The 20,128-nt window shown below is 39.7% G+C and overlaps 1 protein-coding gene across 7 annotated transcripts in view; it reads left to right on the top strand.

Moving 5' to 3' along the window:
- The window catches only part of LOC109913291 (F-BAR and double SH3 domains protein 2), a 249,340-nt gene that overhangs the window by 80,039 nt on the left and 149,173 nt on the right, over nucleotides 1-20,128 (top strand). For all 7 annotated transcript variants that reach the window (XM_048597836.1, XM_048597835.1, XM_048597834.1 and 4 more), the window contains 2 exons: nucleotides 4,721-4,865; nucleotides 14,163-14,296. In XM_048597836.1, the coding sequence (XP_048453793.1) occupies nucleotides 4,721-4,865; nucleotides 14,163-14,296 (279 nt within the window). The remainder of the gene's footprint in view (nucleotides 1-4,720; nucleotides 4,866-14,162; nucleotides 14,297-20,128) is intronic.

Raw genomic sequence — 20,128 nt, 5'->3', positions numbered from 1 at the left:
ATCCTTGCCTTAAACGAATATCCCCGCAACATCATCCACAGATGTCTACATAATGGACAACAACAGGAGGACACAGTATGACCTAACACGCTTACCACACTTCCCTACATCAGGAACATATGGGAACTGACAACAAGACTCCTAAGACCGCTAGGAATTATGGTGGCCCACAAGACCACAGGCACTCTACGGCAACACTGAAGGATTAAAGACCCCATTCCCACAAGATGCAGAGTGAACATGGTTTACAAAATACCATGCAACGACTGCCACAAACATTACATCAGACAGACAAGAAGGAAACTAGCCATCAGAATACACGAACATCAGCTAGCAGCAAAGGGCACAATGAGCCCTCCTTAATATCTGTACATTCAGACAATGAAGGCCATCAGTTTAACTGGGACAAAGTAACCATAGTAGCCCAAGCCAAACACAGACACGCATGGGAATTCCTCGAGGCATGGTTCTCCACCCATACTTCAATCAACAAACGTATAGAATTGGACCCCATATATAAACCCATACAGATCAAAACCGGAAATGACAGTACTCACCATAATGGACTGGACAGTATAAATTCCAAGCAAAGTAGAATAACATCGCTTCATCGGAGGCTCCACTGATGATGTCACCTAGCATGGTGACGAAACGTCTGAACAAAAACAACCAGAGCTATAGATCTTTGCCAATATCATATTGAACCTACTTCCCCAGGTTTTAGCTTGGGCTTTTGGATTACTTGTCCAGTGACATTACCACCACTTCCCCACATTGTAACTACTCTCAGTCTGTAAAGAAAATTTTCTAACTTGTCTGTCAGTTTGTGTTCATCTTAACTGTGTAACCTCTAGTCTTCTTGCCAACTACTGGAGATATCCAGCATAATCCTTTGGAAATGTGCACCTATAAATGTTTACAGCTCAAAGGTACCTGCAATCTGCTGGTCGACCCACCATCCAGGCAACTTGCTTCTTAAAATATTTTATTCAATTTTTCATCAAATGGGATGCTCATCTTTGCCTCAACTACTATTTGTGCTCAAATATTATATAACCCAACAAACATCTGTGAAAAGATATTTTTATGACTTTATGCACGTCCACTTTCAAGGGTTATATCTTTTGAAGCCATAGGTCTCTTTATATGTACCATGTGGAATGTCATCTCAAATCTAGATTTTCGCCAATACCACCTGTATTAATTTAAACTTCCCCCTCCCCTCCCCCGCCCCCCCAACGTTGGTTAAATGTTCAATTTCCATAATTTTCCAGAGTTTGCAATTGTTCTGGTCTTGTTATTATTTGAGTACCTATTGCTTTTAAATTTCCTGTAAGTTTTGTATGTAGAAAATATGAGCAGGAATGGGCTAACGGGCCCTTTGAGCCAGCTTCACCACTCAGTAAGATCATGGCTGATCATTCAACTCAATACCCTGTCCCTGTTCTCTGCTGATACCTCTTGATCCCTTTAACCCTAAGAACTATATCTAACTCTTTGAAAATATTCACTGTTTTGACCTCAAAAACTTTCTGTGGCAGAGAGTTCACAAGTTCAGCACTCTCTGATTGAAGAAATTTCTCTTCATTACAGTGTGAAATGGCCTACCACCTATCTTTAAACTGCGACGCCTGGTTCAGGACTCCCCGCTCATTGGGAACATCCTTCCTGCGTTTACCCTGTCCTGTTAAAATTTGATAGGTTTCTATGAGATCTCTCTCCCGCGTTCTTCTAAACACCAGTGATTATAGTCCTAACTGATCCAGTTCACGTATCAGTCCTATCATCCCAGGAATTAATCTAGTAAGTCTTTGTTGCACTCCCTTCTGAACATCCTTCCTCAGATAAGGAGATCAAATCTGCATTAAATACTCCAGGTGTGGTCTCACCAAGTCCTTGTACATTTGCAACAAGACATTCCTGCTCCTGTACTCCATTTCTCGCGCTATGAAGCCAACATACCATTTGCAATGTAATTTCTATGTAAATAGAAGATAGGAACAAGATTAGACTATTTAACCTATCATGCCTGCTCCGCCATTCAACGTGATCGTAGCTGATCATTCACTTCAATGCCTTAACTCCACCCTATCTCCCCCCGCCCCAGCACACGCACACGCACATGCACATCAATCCCTTGATCCCTATTTGATTCAACATAAACAATTGTCTCAACAAATTGACTTGCAAACAATCTCAAGAATGAAACCTGCTCACAATCCAGTGACTGCCTGTATCTCATTTCATTCAATGTTAAAATGGATCAACTTAACAAGTGTATGTGGTGTAAGCATTGCCTCCAGTTAACAGCAAACTCTTAGAAAAGAGTGAACAATCATAAGAAAAATACACTTCTGTCCAATTTAACCTCAGTTATGAACTCCCCTAACCCTGAACTCCAGCTGCAGTTAAATTGTTTCAGCCTTTTGCATTTCTTTATCCCCTGGCAGCCAAAGACACACAGATTTTCTTTTAGTCATCCTTGGAGGTAAAAATCCACAACTTCTACAAACAGTCTTTGTAACCTTCAACATCTCATGCCTGGTAGCACTTAAATGCACCTATTTGCACATTTTTGTTGTTGTATCCCTCCCTGGGATACCTACAAACGAGAGTTGAAACTTGAGCACAATGTTTTATGAAGGTGTGGTGGGAAAAGATTGATTCACCAGTGGTAAATATCAGCACAAATAGCTGCTTTCTTTGCTATTCGTTGGATTCAAACGGTTATCAAAGTGCTCTATTCCAAACCTTGACTTGAAATAAAGGTCTGAATTGTGTGAAGTGCCGGAATACCCATGTTCTGGTTAAAAACAAAAGTCAGGAAGGAAGCCCAGGGTCCAGAAGTGGCTGTGTGCAGTCATTTGTTGGACAATTGGCCATTGCTAGAATGGAGGTGGGATTTCCACCGTTCTGGATCAGGAAGACCTGCCTTAGACCTGTTGGCCAATTAGAGGTCAGCAGCCCTCCAGCACTTTGGCATCAAGGCGTGCTGTGACAGATCAGGATTTGAGCATCTCACATTGTATCAAGCTGGTAGGCCCCAGCGAGAGAGATGGAGTTCTGTAAGTTGAGAGTCCTTGATGACAGCTACTACGTTTTGGGACAGTAAGGGATAGGTGTAAAACCTTAGGGAGGGTGTTGTTCTGGGCTCAAAGGACCTCTTAAGGATGGGCAGCCCCGCTCCTGCACGGAAACCTGCTAGGCTGGCCTATTGGAGTGGGAACCAGCAGCAGCCATGAGATGAGGTCCTTTGAAGACTTGATGGCCTCCACTGGCATGTGGGATGCCAGGCCATTCCCACTGCTGATAAAATTGTGGTAGAGGCAAGGAGAAGCTTGTAGCAAGCACGCACGCCCCCAACACCCACCACCCACCCCCACCCCCACCCCCACATCCCAGTGGGGGGTGTAAATTCCAGTCCAAAGAGTGTGACTGACACTATCAAAAATGTCATACTGCTGATGAAAGAGATCACAGACATGGATAATTACAGATGACTTTTACCTGCAAAAATGTCCCTTACCACATTGTTGAAAATGCTATTTCCAGAAGTTGATTTTAAAGAAAGTGTAATGTTTGTAAGTGTTCGTATTTATAGGGTCAGAGTCATACAACATGGCTCATCCATGCTGACCAGGTTTCCTAAATTGAACTAGCCCCATTTGCCTATGTTTGATTTATATCCCTCTAAACCTTTCCTATCCATGTACCTGTCTGAACGTCTTTTAAATGTTGTAATTGTACCCACCACCACCACTTCCTCTGGCAGCTTGTTCCACATACACAACACCCTCTGTGAAAAAGCTGCTCCTCAGTCCCTTTTAAATTTTTCCGCTCTCACCTTAATCCTATGCCATCTAGTTGTGGACTCCCCTACCCTGGAGAAAAGACTTTGGCTATTCACCGTATCTATGCCCCTCATAATTTTGTTAACCTCTATAAGGTCACTCATCAGTCTCCTACACTCCAGGAGAAAGAAAAGGCCTTTCTGGATAAAATGCCAATTAATGTGTTATTTTAATCAAGGATATATTCTCAATCATTGTTTTTTGATTTGTTAAGATTAGTGAATCACTGTCTAACTAGTATTTATAAAAGTACTATATAACAAATAGGAGGATACAGTGACATAGTCATAATAATCCAGAATGACAGGTTCTGATATTCTGGGAATATAGATTCGAGTCCCACCGTAGTAGATTGAATTCAAATTTCACAACAAAAATCTGGAATTAAAAACTAACCTAACAGCAATCATATAGTGACTGTTGATTGTCATGAAAACCCATCTGTTTCACTTATGCCGTTTGCAGAAGGGTGTCTGCTGTTCTTATCTTTTCTAGTTTACGCATGACTGCAGATCCACAGCAGTGTGGCTTACTCAGCTTCCCTCTGAAATGGCCAAGTGACCAAACAGTTCCAGGTTAGTTAGGGATAGCCAATAAATGCTGGCCCAGCCAACAGCACCCACATCCCATGAATGAACATCAATCCCCAAATCAATTTTCCTTTTGTTTCATTTGGCTGAAATTTCATGCAATGCAGAATTGAAAAGACTATGTTTGAATGCCTTGTAGAATTTGGCATCTCCAAGCAATTGACTTTCTTGCTAACCTCATAATTTCTCACTACAATGTGATGACAAACTACCATGACCCAATGTTTCTGTTGGCAAAGTACCCATAAAATTCTCAATAATTTTGTGTTTTTTCAATAGGAGTATGCTTGCAGTGTGGAAGTCCTACCTTGAAGGAACCTTACATTTGGCCCAGTCTCGAGTTATTGCATCTGAAAACTATAGGAATCAGATATTGGAGCCTGCTAAAATTGTAAAAAGTATTAAAGAGCAGCAGCTGAAAAAGGTATTTATAAATAAATCTCTAATTGAGAAATGTCTTTTTATTCAGGGCCAGTTGAGGCTATCGATAACTTCTCAGGTTGTTATAAATATTTCTTTTGAAATTCCATTTTTTCACTGAACAGTTGCGGTGGAAATATTATCTAAATTTCTTTCATTTGACTCAAGCTGGTGTGACAGTTACATGTGTTCTTTTCTACTCTAAAAGAACATTGATCAGTGCAATTTCAAAAATATTTTTGATTTTTAATAGCTGAGCAATATGTGTTGCCTGGGGATCAATTTGATATTGTGCATACTGTACTTTATCTTAGACCTGGACTAGCACAGACTGCATTCCAATCATAGGAGAGACAAAAAGAAACCAAAGAGTTTGGTCAGGTGGAAGCAAGAAAAATGTCAAATGAGGAGGGAAAGAAGAAAACCCAAAACGAAATTGCAGCAGAGCAATCAGATCAAGCAAGCAAAAGGGAATAAATAAGGCAAAGAATCAAGAATGGCAGGAAACTATCTTGTTATTGTTTCTGTATTTAGTTTCCTGCTGCTCATGTTACCTATGATCTAGTATTGGAAGTACACAAGAGCAGTGGGCAAATCCACCTGCAAAAGTTGCCAAATCACCTGGGAAATTTCACTCGTGATGAAATCAATCAAAAGAAAGGCAACTCCGTGAATGAAATGGAAGGGAAGACTGAGGAGATGGTCCTCCAGTTATAAATAAGATTTGATTTGCCTTATTATTGTCACATGTACCTAGGCACAATGAAAAGTTTGTTTTGCGTGCAGTACAGGCAGATCATACCAGACAAAGTGCATGAGGGTAATAGAACAGAGTGAGGAATACAAGGTTACTGCTGCAGAGAAGATGCACAAAGAACAAGGTCAGCATTAAATTTGAAATTTGAAGGCTCCATTCAGCAGTGTAGTCACAGTGGGGAAGAAGCTGGTCTTGAACCTGTTGGTGTTTAAGCTTTTGTATCTGCTGCCTGACGAAAAAGGTTGGGAGAAGTTATAGCTGGGGCGGGAAGGGTCTTTGATTATGTTGGCTGCCTTCCCGAAGCAGTGAAAAGCATAGGTGGACTCAATGGTTGGAAGGTTGGCTCACATGATGGAACTCTGCTGTGTTCACCACTCTCATGTTGCAATTCCAAGCTGTGATGTATCCAGATGGAATGCTTTCTGTGATGCATCTGTAAAAATTGCCAACAGTCTTTATGGATATGCTGAATATCCTTAGCTTCCAGAGGAAGTAGAGACGCTGATGTGATTTCTTGACTGTCACGTCAACATGGCAGGACCAGGACAGATTGTTGGTGATCATCACCCCTAAGAACTTGACGCTGTCGACCATGTCTGCCTCCACTCTGTAGATGGGGGCGTGCTCTCCACCTTGCTACCTGAAGTCAATGACCAGCTCTTTCATTTTGCTGACATTGAGGGAGGGATTGTTATCTTTACATAACACCACCAAGCACTCTATCTCTTTCCTTCTCGTCACTGTTTGATATCCGGCCTAAAACGGTGGTGTCATCAGCAAACTTGTAGATGGAGTTCGAATGAAATTTGGTCACACAGTCATTGGTGTACAGGGATTATAGTAAGGAGCTGAGTATGCAGCCTTGAGGGTCGCCGGTGTTGGGGTTGTCATGGAGAAAGTGCTGTTGCCTAATCTCACTGATTGTAGCCTGTGGCTCAGGAAGTCCAGGGTCCAATCGCAGAGGGTGGAGCAGTTACCTAGCTCTCTGAGTTGGGAGAATAGTTTGGTTGAGATTGTAGAGTCGAAGGTGGAGCTGCAGTCAATGAGGAGGAGCCTGACGTAGTTATCTTTGTTATCCAGATGTTCCAGGGACAAATGCAGGGCCAGGGAGATAGCATCTGTTGTGGACCTGTTGTGATGGTAGACAAATTGCAAGGGATCAAGACCGGACAGGAGGCTAGACTTAGTATGACTAACCTTTCAAAGCACTTCATAATTCTGGAAGTCACAGCCACTGGGCGATAGTCATTGAGGCACACTGCATGAGTTTTCTTTAGTACTGGCATGATGGTGGCCTTCTTGAAGCAGGTGTGGACTTCAGATCGTAGTAAGGAGAGGTTAAAGATATCAGCACATGCTCCCGCCAGCTGGTGAACGCAGATCTGAGTGCATGGCTGGGGACTCTGTCTGAGCCAGTTGCTTTCCATGGGTTCACCCTCAAGAAGGCCGATCTGAAATCTGCAGCAGTGACTGAGGGAACAGGTGCATCCAAGGCTGTTGATGCAGGTGACACCATTTCACTGACCTTCTGTTTGCAGCAATCGTAAAATGCATTAAGCGCACTGGGGAGGAATGCGTCTGCTATTCTGCTCTGCTTCATTTTGTAGTCTATTATGTCATGTAGGCCTTACCACAAATGACGAGAGACAACTTGAGCTGGGATGTGGGACCTTTTGCCCAAACTGGGAATTCTGTCTGCTGGATCTCCGATTGGGGTGTCAACTGGAATAGGGTAGGTTGGGAGGAGGAGCTTTTGGGGTGTGAAGCGAGAGGCATTTTGGGGGTCTCAGGGAAAAGGAGACTATAAAAAGGGAGTGGGTAGAAAAGGAAACTACAAGAAGAGTGAGATAACAAAGTGTAGAGCTGGATGAACACAGCAGGCCAAGAGAACAAGACTGAAAGAAGGGTCTGGGGAGGTTGGGGGAAACAGTTTGCAAGGGCTTATGGGAAGACAGAGAATGCTAAAAAGAGAAAATAGTTTCAATCCGGTCAACAAAGGAATATTCAGCTAATGGGGATCTAAGTAAACATGAAATCCCTGAGCTAATTCGTTTCTTGTGATGAATGTTTACTATCTAGTTTGCCACTGCTATGCTTGGAAGAAGAAATATAGTCAACCCTACTGAAATGAACACAGTAAATTCTTAATTTAAATCTAAGATTGAGATCAGTGATGCAGTGAACAGGGTTATAACTGTTTAATTAAAGTGTTAAAGCATTGTGAATATGTGATGGAAATGATTTAGATGAGGTCTCATCAGTCTGCAGATGGTGTGTTGAGGGATTTTCGTGTAGGAGTACCTATTTTGGAAAAATACATTTGTGAATGTATGCCCATTATTTCATACCAATTTAAATACCATGGTATGTAGAAAATTAATGCTTTCCTTGTGTGTTATGATAATTTTTGAGGATACTGATGAACTCATCTTATCCTGCTTCTTTGAGAGTCCACATATCACGCGTCAACTCAAATATAGAAGGTACCGTTATTATGTAATAGCATCTCCTAAGAATTGAGTTAGTGAGAATGAAAATGTAGACCTTGGAAATTAAAAAGAAGACCTTGAGAAAATCTCAAGAAGGGCACTTGAAATGAAAAATTATTTTGACCCCTGCTATGACCATCATCGTAATGATTCGCTATTGGAGATGGCATTTTTGCCTCTGAATTAGAAAATCTTTGTACCCAGCGGAGCTTGAAACATAATCTAGATTCAAGAGGATAGATATGGAGAGATAATGTTCTATGTTGAAATATTAAAATTAGGGCTCAAAACATTTAATAGTGACATGGAGAAGCATCTCTCATAAAAGTCAAAATCTAGAATTCCTTTCCCAAAGTGACTGGATGAATTGAAATCTTCAAGATTGATTGATTTTTTTTTTTTATGTTGCTTTGCAAGTGCTTCAAGACATACCAAAAAGATGAGTAAATGAAGCTGAAGATAGTCAGCTCAGCCAGCGTCTAATACTCATGGAGCTGAATGGTATATTCCTATTCCCCCATTGTGTGTTTTCTTTGGAAGTACTGTACCATCTTGTAAATGAGATACTAAACAGTGGTCATATCTGCTTAATTAGAAAGTTATAAAAGTCCGCATGGTTCTCTTTCTTGCAGAACAGCTGGATTGTTATCCTACATGATTGCATTTATTACTTGATAGAAACCACTAAATTCATTAACTTAATTACCTCACTTTTTTAAATGGGAGTTTGCTATTTGAAAATGGCCTCCACGTGCCTAATTAAGAGACTATTTTATGAAAGTAACTAATTGAGTGAAATGGTTTTCAACATCTTGATGGATGAAAAGTGCTGTATAATTTTTTTAGTTTTTTTTGCCCTTCTTTGTTCACTGATCATTTCCCAGAACCTAATAAAATGTTGAAACAATGCTTTGCATCCCTGGTGAAAATGTAGAATAACTTTCTGTATAATTTCATTATACTTCAATGAACTTTTATTTGGAAATCTGTTGAATAATAGATGCACAAGTTCCATTTTAAGTGGTTGCCATCTTTATGTATATGCTGAATGATGAGACTCAATTAACATTTTTTTTTAAGAGAATAAATTGAGGAAGTTGAAATCAGGATTTTCAAAATGCTGATACATGAACGCGTTACAAGCAGAACATATGCAGTAACAAACGGAAGTCAAATTAATTAGTGATGAGTCTTACTTTGATTCTTACACATAAAATACTTTGAAAATGTATTTCTAAGCAAATAGCTTGTTATTATCATTACAGCTGCTCCATTTATAACTGAGAAAATGAAAATTTGGAATCTATCTGCATTGTTTTTTTATTGAACTTCGGCTAGCCTGCATGCACTTAGATAGAATAACAGCAGAAATATTTAGCGTTATTCACTTTGTGGCTTTAGAATGAACTATTCCAGCTGCAGAATTACCTGTGCTTTTCCTAAATAAACCTGACTGTGGATTTTAAAAGTAAAATAAACCATGGCATTTGTTTGTTTTATTTCTGTCTTCTCATGGATATTTTTAAGACTTAACCCAATCCTATAATATTGAGTTTTTTTGTAACAGAAGGTTTTGTTATGAATACTGATTAAAACAAATTGAATAATGTGTAGTGCAATTCAGCATGAGTACACAAACTCATGCTTTACACAGATTTTGTTCACTGTTATCTTTATATCTTTATCTTTTAATTCCAGTTTCTCACCTTTCCTTTCATTACTTCCCAATCTATCTCTCTTTTTTTTTTAACCATTCCTGCTAGCCTTGGACTATTGTCAGTGACAAATTGGAATGCACAGCCTTTAATCTTAAACACCTCTTCAAGATTTACGTTCAGAATTTCAAAATTGTATCTCTACCATGAAGCTGCACTTAGAATATGTTTTGACCAGTGAATTGTAGGAGGTATATGAAATAAATTGAACTGCTGTTTAGATTCATGGGAACATAATCAGGGATTGTAGTAATGAAAACCTAATTTTGAAATCAATGCTTTTCCACTGGAGCAAAGTTCAAAAGTGAATTCATATTTTTGTTTTATTCATTCATGAGGTGCAAACATAACTGGCTTAGCCAGCGTTTATTACGCATCCCTGATTACCCTTAAGGTGGTTGTCAGCTTCCTTGGACCAATGAAGTCATTGGAGTATAGAGACATCCAAAGGTTTAGGGAGAGAGTTTTTTTTTAAATTTATTTGTGGGATGTGGATGTCGCTGGCTGGCCAGCATTTATTGCTTGCTCCTTGTTACCGTTGAGAAGGTGGTGGCACGTTGCCTTCCTGAACCACTGCAGACCCCTGCTGTGGATTGACCCACAATGCCATTAGGGAGGGAGTTCCAGGATTTTGACCCAGCAACAGTGAAGGAACAGTGATACATTTCCAAGTCAGGATGATGAGAGGCTTGAAGGTGGTGGTGTTCCTGTGTATCTGCTGCACTTGTCCATCTGGATGGATGGTCATGGGTTTGGAAGGTGCTGTCTGAGGATCTTTGGTGAATTTCTGCAGTGCATCTTGTAGATAGTACACACTACTACTACTGAGTGTCAGTGGTGGAGGGAATGGATGCTTGTGGATGTAATGCCAATCAAATGGGCTGTTTTGTCCTGGATGGTGTCAAGCTTCTTGAATGTTGTTGGAGCTGCATCCATCAGGAAGGTGGGGAGTATTCCATCACACTCCTGATTAGTGCCTTGTAGTTGATGGACAGCATTTGGGGAGTCAGGAGGTGAGTTATTTGCCGCACTATTCCTAGCCTCTGACCTGCTCTTTCACCACATAAACACAGTGGCAACATCCAGTTGAGTTTCTGGTCAATGGCAACCCTCAGGATGTTGATAGTGGGGGATTCGGTGATAAGTAACACCATTGAATGTCAAGGGACGGTGGTTATATTTTCTCTTGCTGGTGATGGTCATAGCCTGACATTGTGTGGCATGAATGTTACTTGCCACTTCTCAGCCCAAGCCTGGATATTATCCAAATCGTGTTGCATTTGAACATGGACTGCTTCAGTATCTGAGGAATTGTGAGTGGTGCTGAACATTGTGCAATTATTGGCAAACTCCCCACTTTTTGTGAGGATGGCACCCTTGAACGCAGCCATAATATTAGCAAGCTTGTCGTGGTTGTCAGTAATCCTGCGTCAAGTTAAGGGAGACAGCCTTCAGTCAGGAGCTCCCAGCACAGCAAAGGGCACCCTCTGATTTTAGCCAAGGGGCTTAACATTGTCAATCAGGTACTCAGGGCGGTTAGAGTCTTACACGTTGGAATGATGAAATGACTGTTGGGCAGCCCATCACACATATTGGCTCTGTTGGACAATATGATCTATCACTGATCGTGGGCTGTTTTCTCCTGGAAGAGAGGCAGGGAGGAATTAAGGAAGATGAAAGTACCTGACACAGCTATTCATGTTGGTGATGAAATTTAGAATATTTTACTTAAAGTTCCTCTTCATAAAGAGGAGGAGAATGCTTATATTCTGCTTAAGAAGAAGTGTGAAGTATTGGATGTGACAAAGATGTGGAAAGAGGAAGTATGAATGGGATCATCATCCTTGAACATGGATAAGTCATCAGGACCAGATGAAATGAATCCCAGACTGTTAAAATAAGCCAGGGAAGAAATATATGGTCTAACCGTTTTTGTAATCTTCACTGTATAAGACCTTATTTAGACCACACTTGGAGTACTGTGAGCCATTTTGGCCCCCTTACCTAAGGAAGGTTGTGCTGGCATCAGAGGCAGTCCAGAAGAGATTGATCCTGGGTATGAAGGAATTGTCTTTCAAGGAAAGGTTGAGTAGGTTGGGCCTGTATAACTTGAAGTATAAAAGAATGAGGTGATCTTATCTAAACATACAGAATTCTTAAGGGACTTGACAGGGTAAATGAGGAAACATTGTTTCACCTGTGGGAGAGTCCAGGACCAGGAGGGCACAATCGGAGTAAGAGGTCACCTGTACAAGACAGAAATGAGGAGAAATTGCTCTTGAGGATAATGAATCTGTGGGGTTCCTTGTCTCAGTGGGCTGTTAAGGCAAAGGGGATGAGGCATGCGAGTGGAACAGAGGATTAACAGATCAGCCATGATCTCATTGAATGATGGAGCAAACACCCATAGCCTGAATTGTCTACTTCTGTCCTTATGTATTGCAATTTTATGGCTAGATGTTTTTGTGATTGAAGGCTGTTTTCAGTGGAGTACTACAGGGCTCACTACTAGGTGTCCTCTGCTATTTGAGGTACATATTAATTTGGCTGCTAATAGGGGCATGATCAAGAAGTTTACAGACAACACAAAAATTGTTTTTGATGGTGAGGAGGATAGCATTGACCAGTAAGATATCACTAGACTGGTCAGGTTGGCAGCCAAGTGGCAAATGGGATTGAGCTCAAAGAACTGTGAGTGCTGCGTTTATCAAGATCAAATGAATCAAAGGAATAATCAATGAACGGGAGAATACTGACGGGTGTAGAGGATCTCAAGGACATTGGAGTGTGTGTCCACAGATTCCTGAAGGCAGTGGGATGGGTTGATAAGGTGGTTAAAAAGCTAAATAGAGCCATTTTCTTAGCTTAGCTATAGAATAGAAGAACAGGGAGATTTATACTGGAGCTATATAAATCATTGATTAGATCACACCTTGAGTACTGTGTGTAGTTCTGATCACCTTATTACAAAAAATGTAATTGTAATTAAGAGGATATAGTGGAGACTTAGAAGAATGTTGCTAGTATTGAAAAAATGCAGCTATAAGAAAAGATTGGATAGGCTCTATTTATCCTCCTCAGAACAAAGGAGGCTGTGGGGAAATTTGTGAGAGGCCTGGACAGAGTGGACAGTGTGAATGACTTATTTACCTTGGCAGAGAAACCAGTGTCTCAAACATTAATGTTTATTTTAATTTATGGGGAGGTGAGAAGATCTTTTTATGCAGTGGATGGATGGGTTCTGGAACTCTCTGCTTATAAGGGTCGTAGAGGCAGAAGCTGTCAACTCGTTAAAGGGTATCTGTGTATAGACATTGAGTGCCATAACGTGCAGGGCTATAGACCAAACTTTGGAAAGTGATATTGGACTGCAAGCCTCATTTCTCAATAGGCATGACAGTCTAAATGAAATCTTTCTGAGCTGTAAATATTCTATGATATAGTAATGAATCATATCTGTTGAATTTGATTCAGTCCACGAGTAGTATTTTTGTGCACATACTTTCTAGCAGATGTCACTAACCAGTATTCAGGAGTGAGAAGCCTGCTTAATTTACCTCGCCCTCTTGCAAGGGATAGGGTGCTGAAGCTAATTATGGTAACTTTCATTACTTCAAATTGCCACAATCCTCTTTTAAACTGACCACTGTGAAAAATGAATTATCTATTACCAAAATAATTGCATAACATGGTGGGAGGCATTAAATAAGACTTATTTTGTTCAATTCAAGTTCAGAGTTTAAGTATTGCTTTTCATATATATAAGTAAGTAGTTGCTTTTTATAATTGCCTACATGCTTTATATTTTATGTCTGTCCTTGGAGATATGTTGGTATTCATTGGAGATTATTCTGACCTGAATACAAGTTTATCATTGCCTGGAAATTTACAGTAAATGTTGTATCCTGCTTCGCTACTAAGTGTTTCATTGAACAATGAGGTGGATTAAATAAATAATGCAAAAGTGCATATTCGAGAGCTATCTTCATGCATTAAAGAAACAGGAGTGTTTAAATGAGTATATTTTAATTTTAGCAAATTTACAGATTTGTAAATTATTTCTCTTAAGGTAGGAAACTCCAATTGGTGTCTTCTATTTGTCCACAGCATATATGACTCTCCTGCATGTCAAAATAATAGAATAGCTTAGCTGCTTTGATCAACATTTAAGCAATGTATGAGTTATATTGTGCTGTATAATACAAGTCGCAATCTCCTACTTCTCCATTGCCACCACCAACTTCTATCGTTTTGCCATTATAATTATCAGTTATTAATATGAGCAAGAAAATCTTTTATTTGTGTTGCATCTCATGTGCAGTGTTATCTTGTTTCCATAGTGCATTGATCAGCTGACAAGGGTACAAGCTGAATTCCAGGAGACTGTGAAGGATCTGGCAAAGTCTAAAAAGAAGTATTTTGAGTTGGAACAGATGGCTCATGCAGCGCGGGAGAAAGCCGATATAGAGGCCAAGTGTGTTTTATGTTTTCTTTTTTATATATACATATAAAGATGGGTGATACTTTGCCATCTGCTATTTCAAGGCAAAATGTTTAACATATTTTTAATTTGTTCCTTGCATTTTTATGCTTCAATTGTCTATCTCAACTCTGAGATCCTTTTCTTGTGTAGCATACACGAACAAAATATGTTAGCTCGTCTGATCCATTCTAAACTCATTTAATGATTGGACATGTCTACTGGAAAAGTGATGGTTGAAAATCATTCTGTTTGAACTTTGCTGAAATTTAAATATTTGTGGAATTGGTAAAGGACTTTTAACAGTAACGCCAACAGGAACTCCTATAATGCTTTATTTTGATATAGAATTGCATTCACTACTGTAACACCTAGTCATGAAAAGCCATCTAGCTTAGTTCTAGAATTGTTTGCATCAGAAGCAAAATTGAACAGATGGAGATCTGAGTTGAAAGGTAATGAAAAATGGTAATGAAGTTTTGAAGCTCTTTTTAGGTTTGCATTTCAAATAATTTTGACTGCACTTAAAAATCAATAAACTGCTTCTCTGAAGTGGTTTGCCAAAACATGTATGTTCATCTTCTGTCAATGTTCAGATACCAATCAAATGCCCACCTAAATGCAGGTAAAGTTGTTGTGGCAAGAAGCACCAATGATTAAGCAGCAGAAATCTGAAAGATCAGACGTCATTCAGGTCGAGGCATACAATTTAAAAGTAACATTGATTAAAAAAAACAATATTACACTATACTGGAAAAAAGTACAACTAAACTTGCAGTCAAGGTTTAGGATCTTTTGACCTTTTTCTGTAAAAAGGATTTAGAATGGTGACCTTAGATTAAATGTGTTTTAAGCATGTTTCCTTGTACTGGCTGAAGTTATTGTGAAGGTCACACCTTCTCAACTTCATCCCTCAACATGAAGCATGGTGACCCTCGGTTTTAAGCATCACCAGTCGTCTCTCTCTAGGAGCCTTATGGTAGGACTGTGCTGACTGTACCTTTTTACCCTGCAAGTAATTGGGGATTTGAGACAGTGGATAGTCAGTCAATATACTTGCTTTAATATTTTGTCATAGCTGTAAGTAAAAGCACATTGGTGGCTTAACTCCATAACTCTTTTAAAAAAAAATTCTGATGCTCTGCTGGAAGACTTTTATGAATTAACAGAGAAATAAAATAGAATTATAGGTACCTGAAGGCTGTCTAGCTTTTGCAACAAACTTGATACTGAAGAAGCAAAAGATCCAGAACAGGTAGGATCAATAAATAGAATGTAGAAGTGTGCCTTGTTTAAATCAATAAATCTTAGAAGTAAGGCAGCCCACATATTCACTATTTTATGTTTTTGAGTGAGGATAAATTATAAATTGAAATAAATGAATCATGGAATGAGTGCACAAAATTTCCACTGTAGAGATTTGCTCTTTGGAGTTGTTGGTCACGCTGTTTTGCTGTGAGGCGGTGTTCATGTATCCTGGTGGTGAGTTTCCTGCCCGTCTGTCCTATGTAGTATTTCTCGCCACACTTTGCCAGTTACTTTCAAAGACAAAAGACCCCATACCCACAATGAGCAGGGCAAATGTGATATATAAAATACCATACCGCAACTGCGAGGATCACTACATCGGACAGACGGGCAGGAAACTCGCCACCAGGATACATGAACACCAACTCACAGCAAAACGGCACGACCAACTCTCCCTTGTTTCAATACACTCCAACATAGGACAAAAATTTCAATGGGACAAAGTTGCAGTACTAAGACAAGCAAGACCAAGATGAGCACGAGAATTCCTGGAGGCCTCATTTTCAACCACCAATGTAATTAACAAGCATGTTGAAATAGACCCGATCTGCATACCACTGCGGTACAAAACAGGAAACAAGACTGCCCACCATGACAGACTGGACCATATAAATTTCAGAGCAGGACAGAACAACAGCACTTCAACAGAGGCTACTGTCAACGTCACCTAGAAGAGAGATAAAACGTTTGCATGAGAAGCAGTCAGCTTGGCAAGCCAACCAACAACTCCAACCGTAACCTGAGCTACAGATCTTTGTTAAAACATTAAGGATTTGCTCTTTGTTTTGGAGCCTATGACATAGTTTGAGAATTCTATTAGGGCTGTTGGGTCCTAGGAATGTTTAGGTGTGGTATATTCTTGGAGAAATGTTTCATGGATGTTATATCCATCTTGCTCCTGTGATGTGGGGAGGGTCTAGGACCAAAAGGCAGAATTTCAAAATAAGGGATCACCTATTTAAATCAGATGAGAGGTTTTTCTTTCTTCTGAGGGTAGTGTATCTATGGAATTCTCTACCTCAGAGGGCTGTAGAGGCTAGTTCAGTAATCATCTTCAAGCATGAGTCAAACAGATTGGTTAATCAATAAGGGAATCGAGGATTATGGGCAAAGTCAACAAAATTGACCTGAGGATTATCAGATAAGCCACAATGTCATTGAATGGCAGAGTAAATTCAGTTGACTAAGTGGGCCACTTCTGCTCCTGTGTCTTATGGTCCAATCGTCTCAGCTACAAAAAGAAAAGTCACGTAACTTATGTGCACAAATTTATGAACCAGTATGAGATACAAGCTGTGATGGTAGTTTTCAGTATTTTTTACAGTGTAAGTAATTAAATAAAATATGTGGTAATTAGTAAGTCTAGTGTTTTTTGTGTGTGTCTAATGTTTCTCACAGTAGATGGAGGAGACTGTTTAATGAGTTACGTTGGTGTCTTGAAGTAGCTGATATTCAGTACTGGCTGAAAAATTATTTTCTGGAGCTGGTCATTTATAGCATCTTAATGGTGAACAAAACCTTCAGCTGTGCGGCAGTGAATTTTAATAAATCTACAAGTAAGGAAGAATTGAAAAATCATTCTGAATATGGGCACAGTTTCAACAAGTAGGTTGTGGATATACCACGTGCAGGCTTTGCAGACAGAAATGATCCATACTCTCAGTAGGCAACACAATATTACGCAGGTGCTCAATGGTTACATTTGCTGTCACAGATGAAATGTAATTTTCTTCTTGGAAGTGTATCTTTCCATATAATGAAAAATGACAAACTGGCAAACCAAATTACCTAGGTGCCTGTAAGATCTCTAAATCAAAATTGGATGTTTCTCTTTTCTATATGGAGTTAAGAGAAGAAATAATAGTTAGTAAAGGGAAAATATCATTTACCATTTTAGAACAAAAATATATTTTAAATTTTCTCATGCAGTCTACTTTAGAAAATCATTTGCCTCATCCACATCCATTAGGTTTGAGCCATTTTCTAGCTGCAATCTCTTTGCTGTGTCCTTTTGCTAATTTAGGCATTGATCCCAATTGAAATTTCAAAAAACCAATGTCGAGTGATCACTTTAAATAAACAATGAAATTAAAGTTAGCTATTGGTAATTAGTTGTCAAGTTTATCTGTCTTGATTTTGAGGCAAATGCCATTTTTATCTATATTGTTCATTGCCTTCACTGTTTGAATACTTTTGATACATTCCTTATCCATCCCAACACACACATGCTGTTAAACTTTGATAATAGGAGCAGGAGGAAGCCATTCGGTCCTTGGTATTTCTATCCTGAACAATTAGAAATCAGCAGTTGACTTTATTCATTGAATTTTTTTTTTGTTTCATCTGCTTCTTATATGGCACTCCATTGCATGTGTAATTTAGCTAAATAAAAACCGAAAGAACTGTGGATGCTGTAAATCAGGAACAAAAACAAAGTCGCTGGAAAAGCTCAGCAGGTCTGGCAGCATCTATGAATTAAAAAACAGAGTTAATGTTTCAGGCCCGGTGACCCTTCACTGATTTCAAGAAGAATTTTTTTTTTTAAGTTGCATGAATATACTTCAAAATCATTGTTTACCTTGAATAAAAATAGAAGTTGCTGGAGAAATTCATCAGGTCTGGCAGCATCTGTGGAGAGAAAGCAGAGTTAATGCTTTGAGTCCATTGACCTTCTTCAGACCAATTTGCAGTTTACTGTAAAAGCTGCTGGCAAATGATGCAACTCAGATGTTAATGTATTATAATGCCGTACACTTGTGTGAGGGCTGATTGATTGGCTGTTCGGTGCTCTCCACTATCAAAAGCTGCTTGGCTTTCCCACTGCAGTAAAAAGCAAGCCAAACCACAGACTGTAACTACATGCCAAAGTCAGCTTATCCTAAGAAAGCAACGCCTGGCTGGTAGACTGGCAGCCTCCGAATAGGCACCAGAGTGAGTGCTAAAAAGCAAGCTAAGAGCCAGAAGATGCATGTGTCAGTGCAAGGCATCCTGTTCAGATCCACGAGATGCATTGCTGTCTCCACTCAGAAAGTGACCTGGCAGAAATATGCAATTAGTAATCGTAGTATCCGCTTCAAAGTAGTGTTGAAAGCTTGTGGTGTCTGAGTCAGGGGAGGTGATGACCTCGTATTAATACTCGACTATTAATCCAATGATTCAGGTAATGTTTTTGGGACCTGGGTTTGAATCCCACCATTTACAGAATGTTCTGGAATTAAGACCATAAACCTATTGTCGATAGATGGAAAAACTCTAGTTTTTGACTAAGTTGACTAATGTCCTTTTAGGGAGGGAGGTCTGTCATCCTTACCTAGTCTGGCCTACGGGTGACTCCAGATCCACAGCAATGTCGTTAACTCTTAATTGCCCTCTGAAATGGCCTAGCAAGCTGTTGCCACCTTCTCGAGGATGACTAAAGACAGGCAATACATGCTGGCCAGGCCAGCAATGCCCACTTTGCACAATTGAATTAAAGTAAAAAAGATTGGTCCAGGAGCAGGTATAATGACCTGGTTAAGCTGGTGGTTTGCTGTTGCAAAGCTCAGTAGATGAAGGGTTGAGGAAGATGGTGGCCATGGATATTGTGCAGAAGAAGCAGCGGCATGATGGCCAGGACAGGCATTTGGAGTGCTGCAGCTGTTGGATACCCACTCTGTTTGATTTATTGGGAATTTGTTTCTCAGTGGAGGAGAGAAGAATTGACAGTGGAGCTTTAATAAGACGCAAATGCATTGCAATAAGATCACCGCCACTCAAAGTGCAATGATTAAATCGCCATTAAGACTCAAGGGGCCAAATTGGGAACATTTTTCTCAAAGTCCAGAATCTGATGTTTTTTCATCTTCATTCTATTTTGTCACCAGTCTTGCCATTATGCTTGCCATGTCAGAAAGAGGATAATTCTGCAAGTAATCTAAGCCTCCATTACATCGCACAGTAATTTTTAGTTTCTGTGCTTCAACTTCATTTGAAGCGATTGATTCTTGATGGGAACCTGATAGACTGCTTGCTGCTGAATGCAATTTTTAATGGAATTTTGAATATCACTTCAATATAGAGATGCACCTCTTTGAGTAAGGTTTGCATCCCTAATCGCATTTCTTAGCACTTTGGAAAATGCCCTGCTTACATCAATATAGTGACAATTATTCCTGCTTTTCCAATTCCTCCCTGGAGATTCTCGTGAAACAAAGATAAAGTCAGAACAAAGATGCAGAAACTTTCTCTGAAGCTCCATGAGTGTTCAAATGTCAAACAAGAGATGGCTGAAAGGATCAGCTCTATTAATAGCACCAGACAACACTCCTTTTCTGTTCACTGAAAATTCCCTCCCCTTCATCATATCTTTCAGGGCTAAAAGGCAAAGGCAGACTAAAACATCTTTATTTCTCGCTCCAAAATCTCTCACTACTTCCTTCATTGCCTTCAGACTACACACTAACATTATCCTTTTTTGCACATATTATCACTTACACAGGCAGTTTTTCTCTGACGTTCTATTTTACAGGATGCACACTT

Source organism: Rhincodon typus, chromosome 6, assembly GCF_021869965.1.
Source record: "Rhincodon typus isolate 14 chromosome 6, sRhiTyp1.1, whole genome shotgun sequence".
In the NCBI taxonomy this organism is placed as follows: Eukaryota; Metazoa; Chordata; class Chondrichthyes; order Orectolobiformes; family Rhincodontidae; genus Rhincodon; species Rhincodon typus.
Note: the sequence above shows the minus strand (reverse complement) of the source record. Positions and strands in the feature narration are given on the sequence as shown.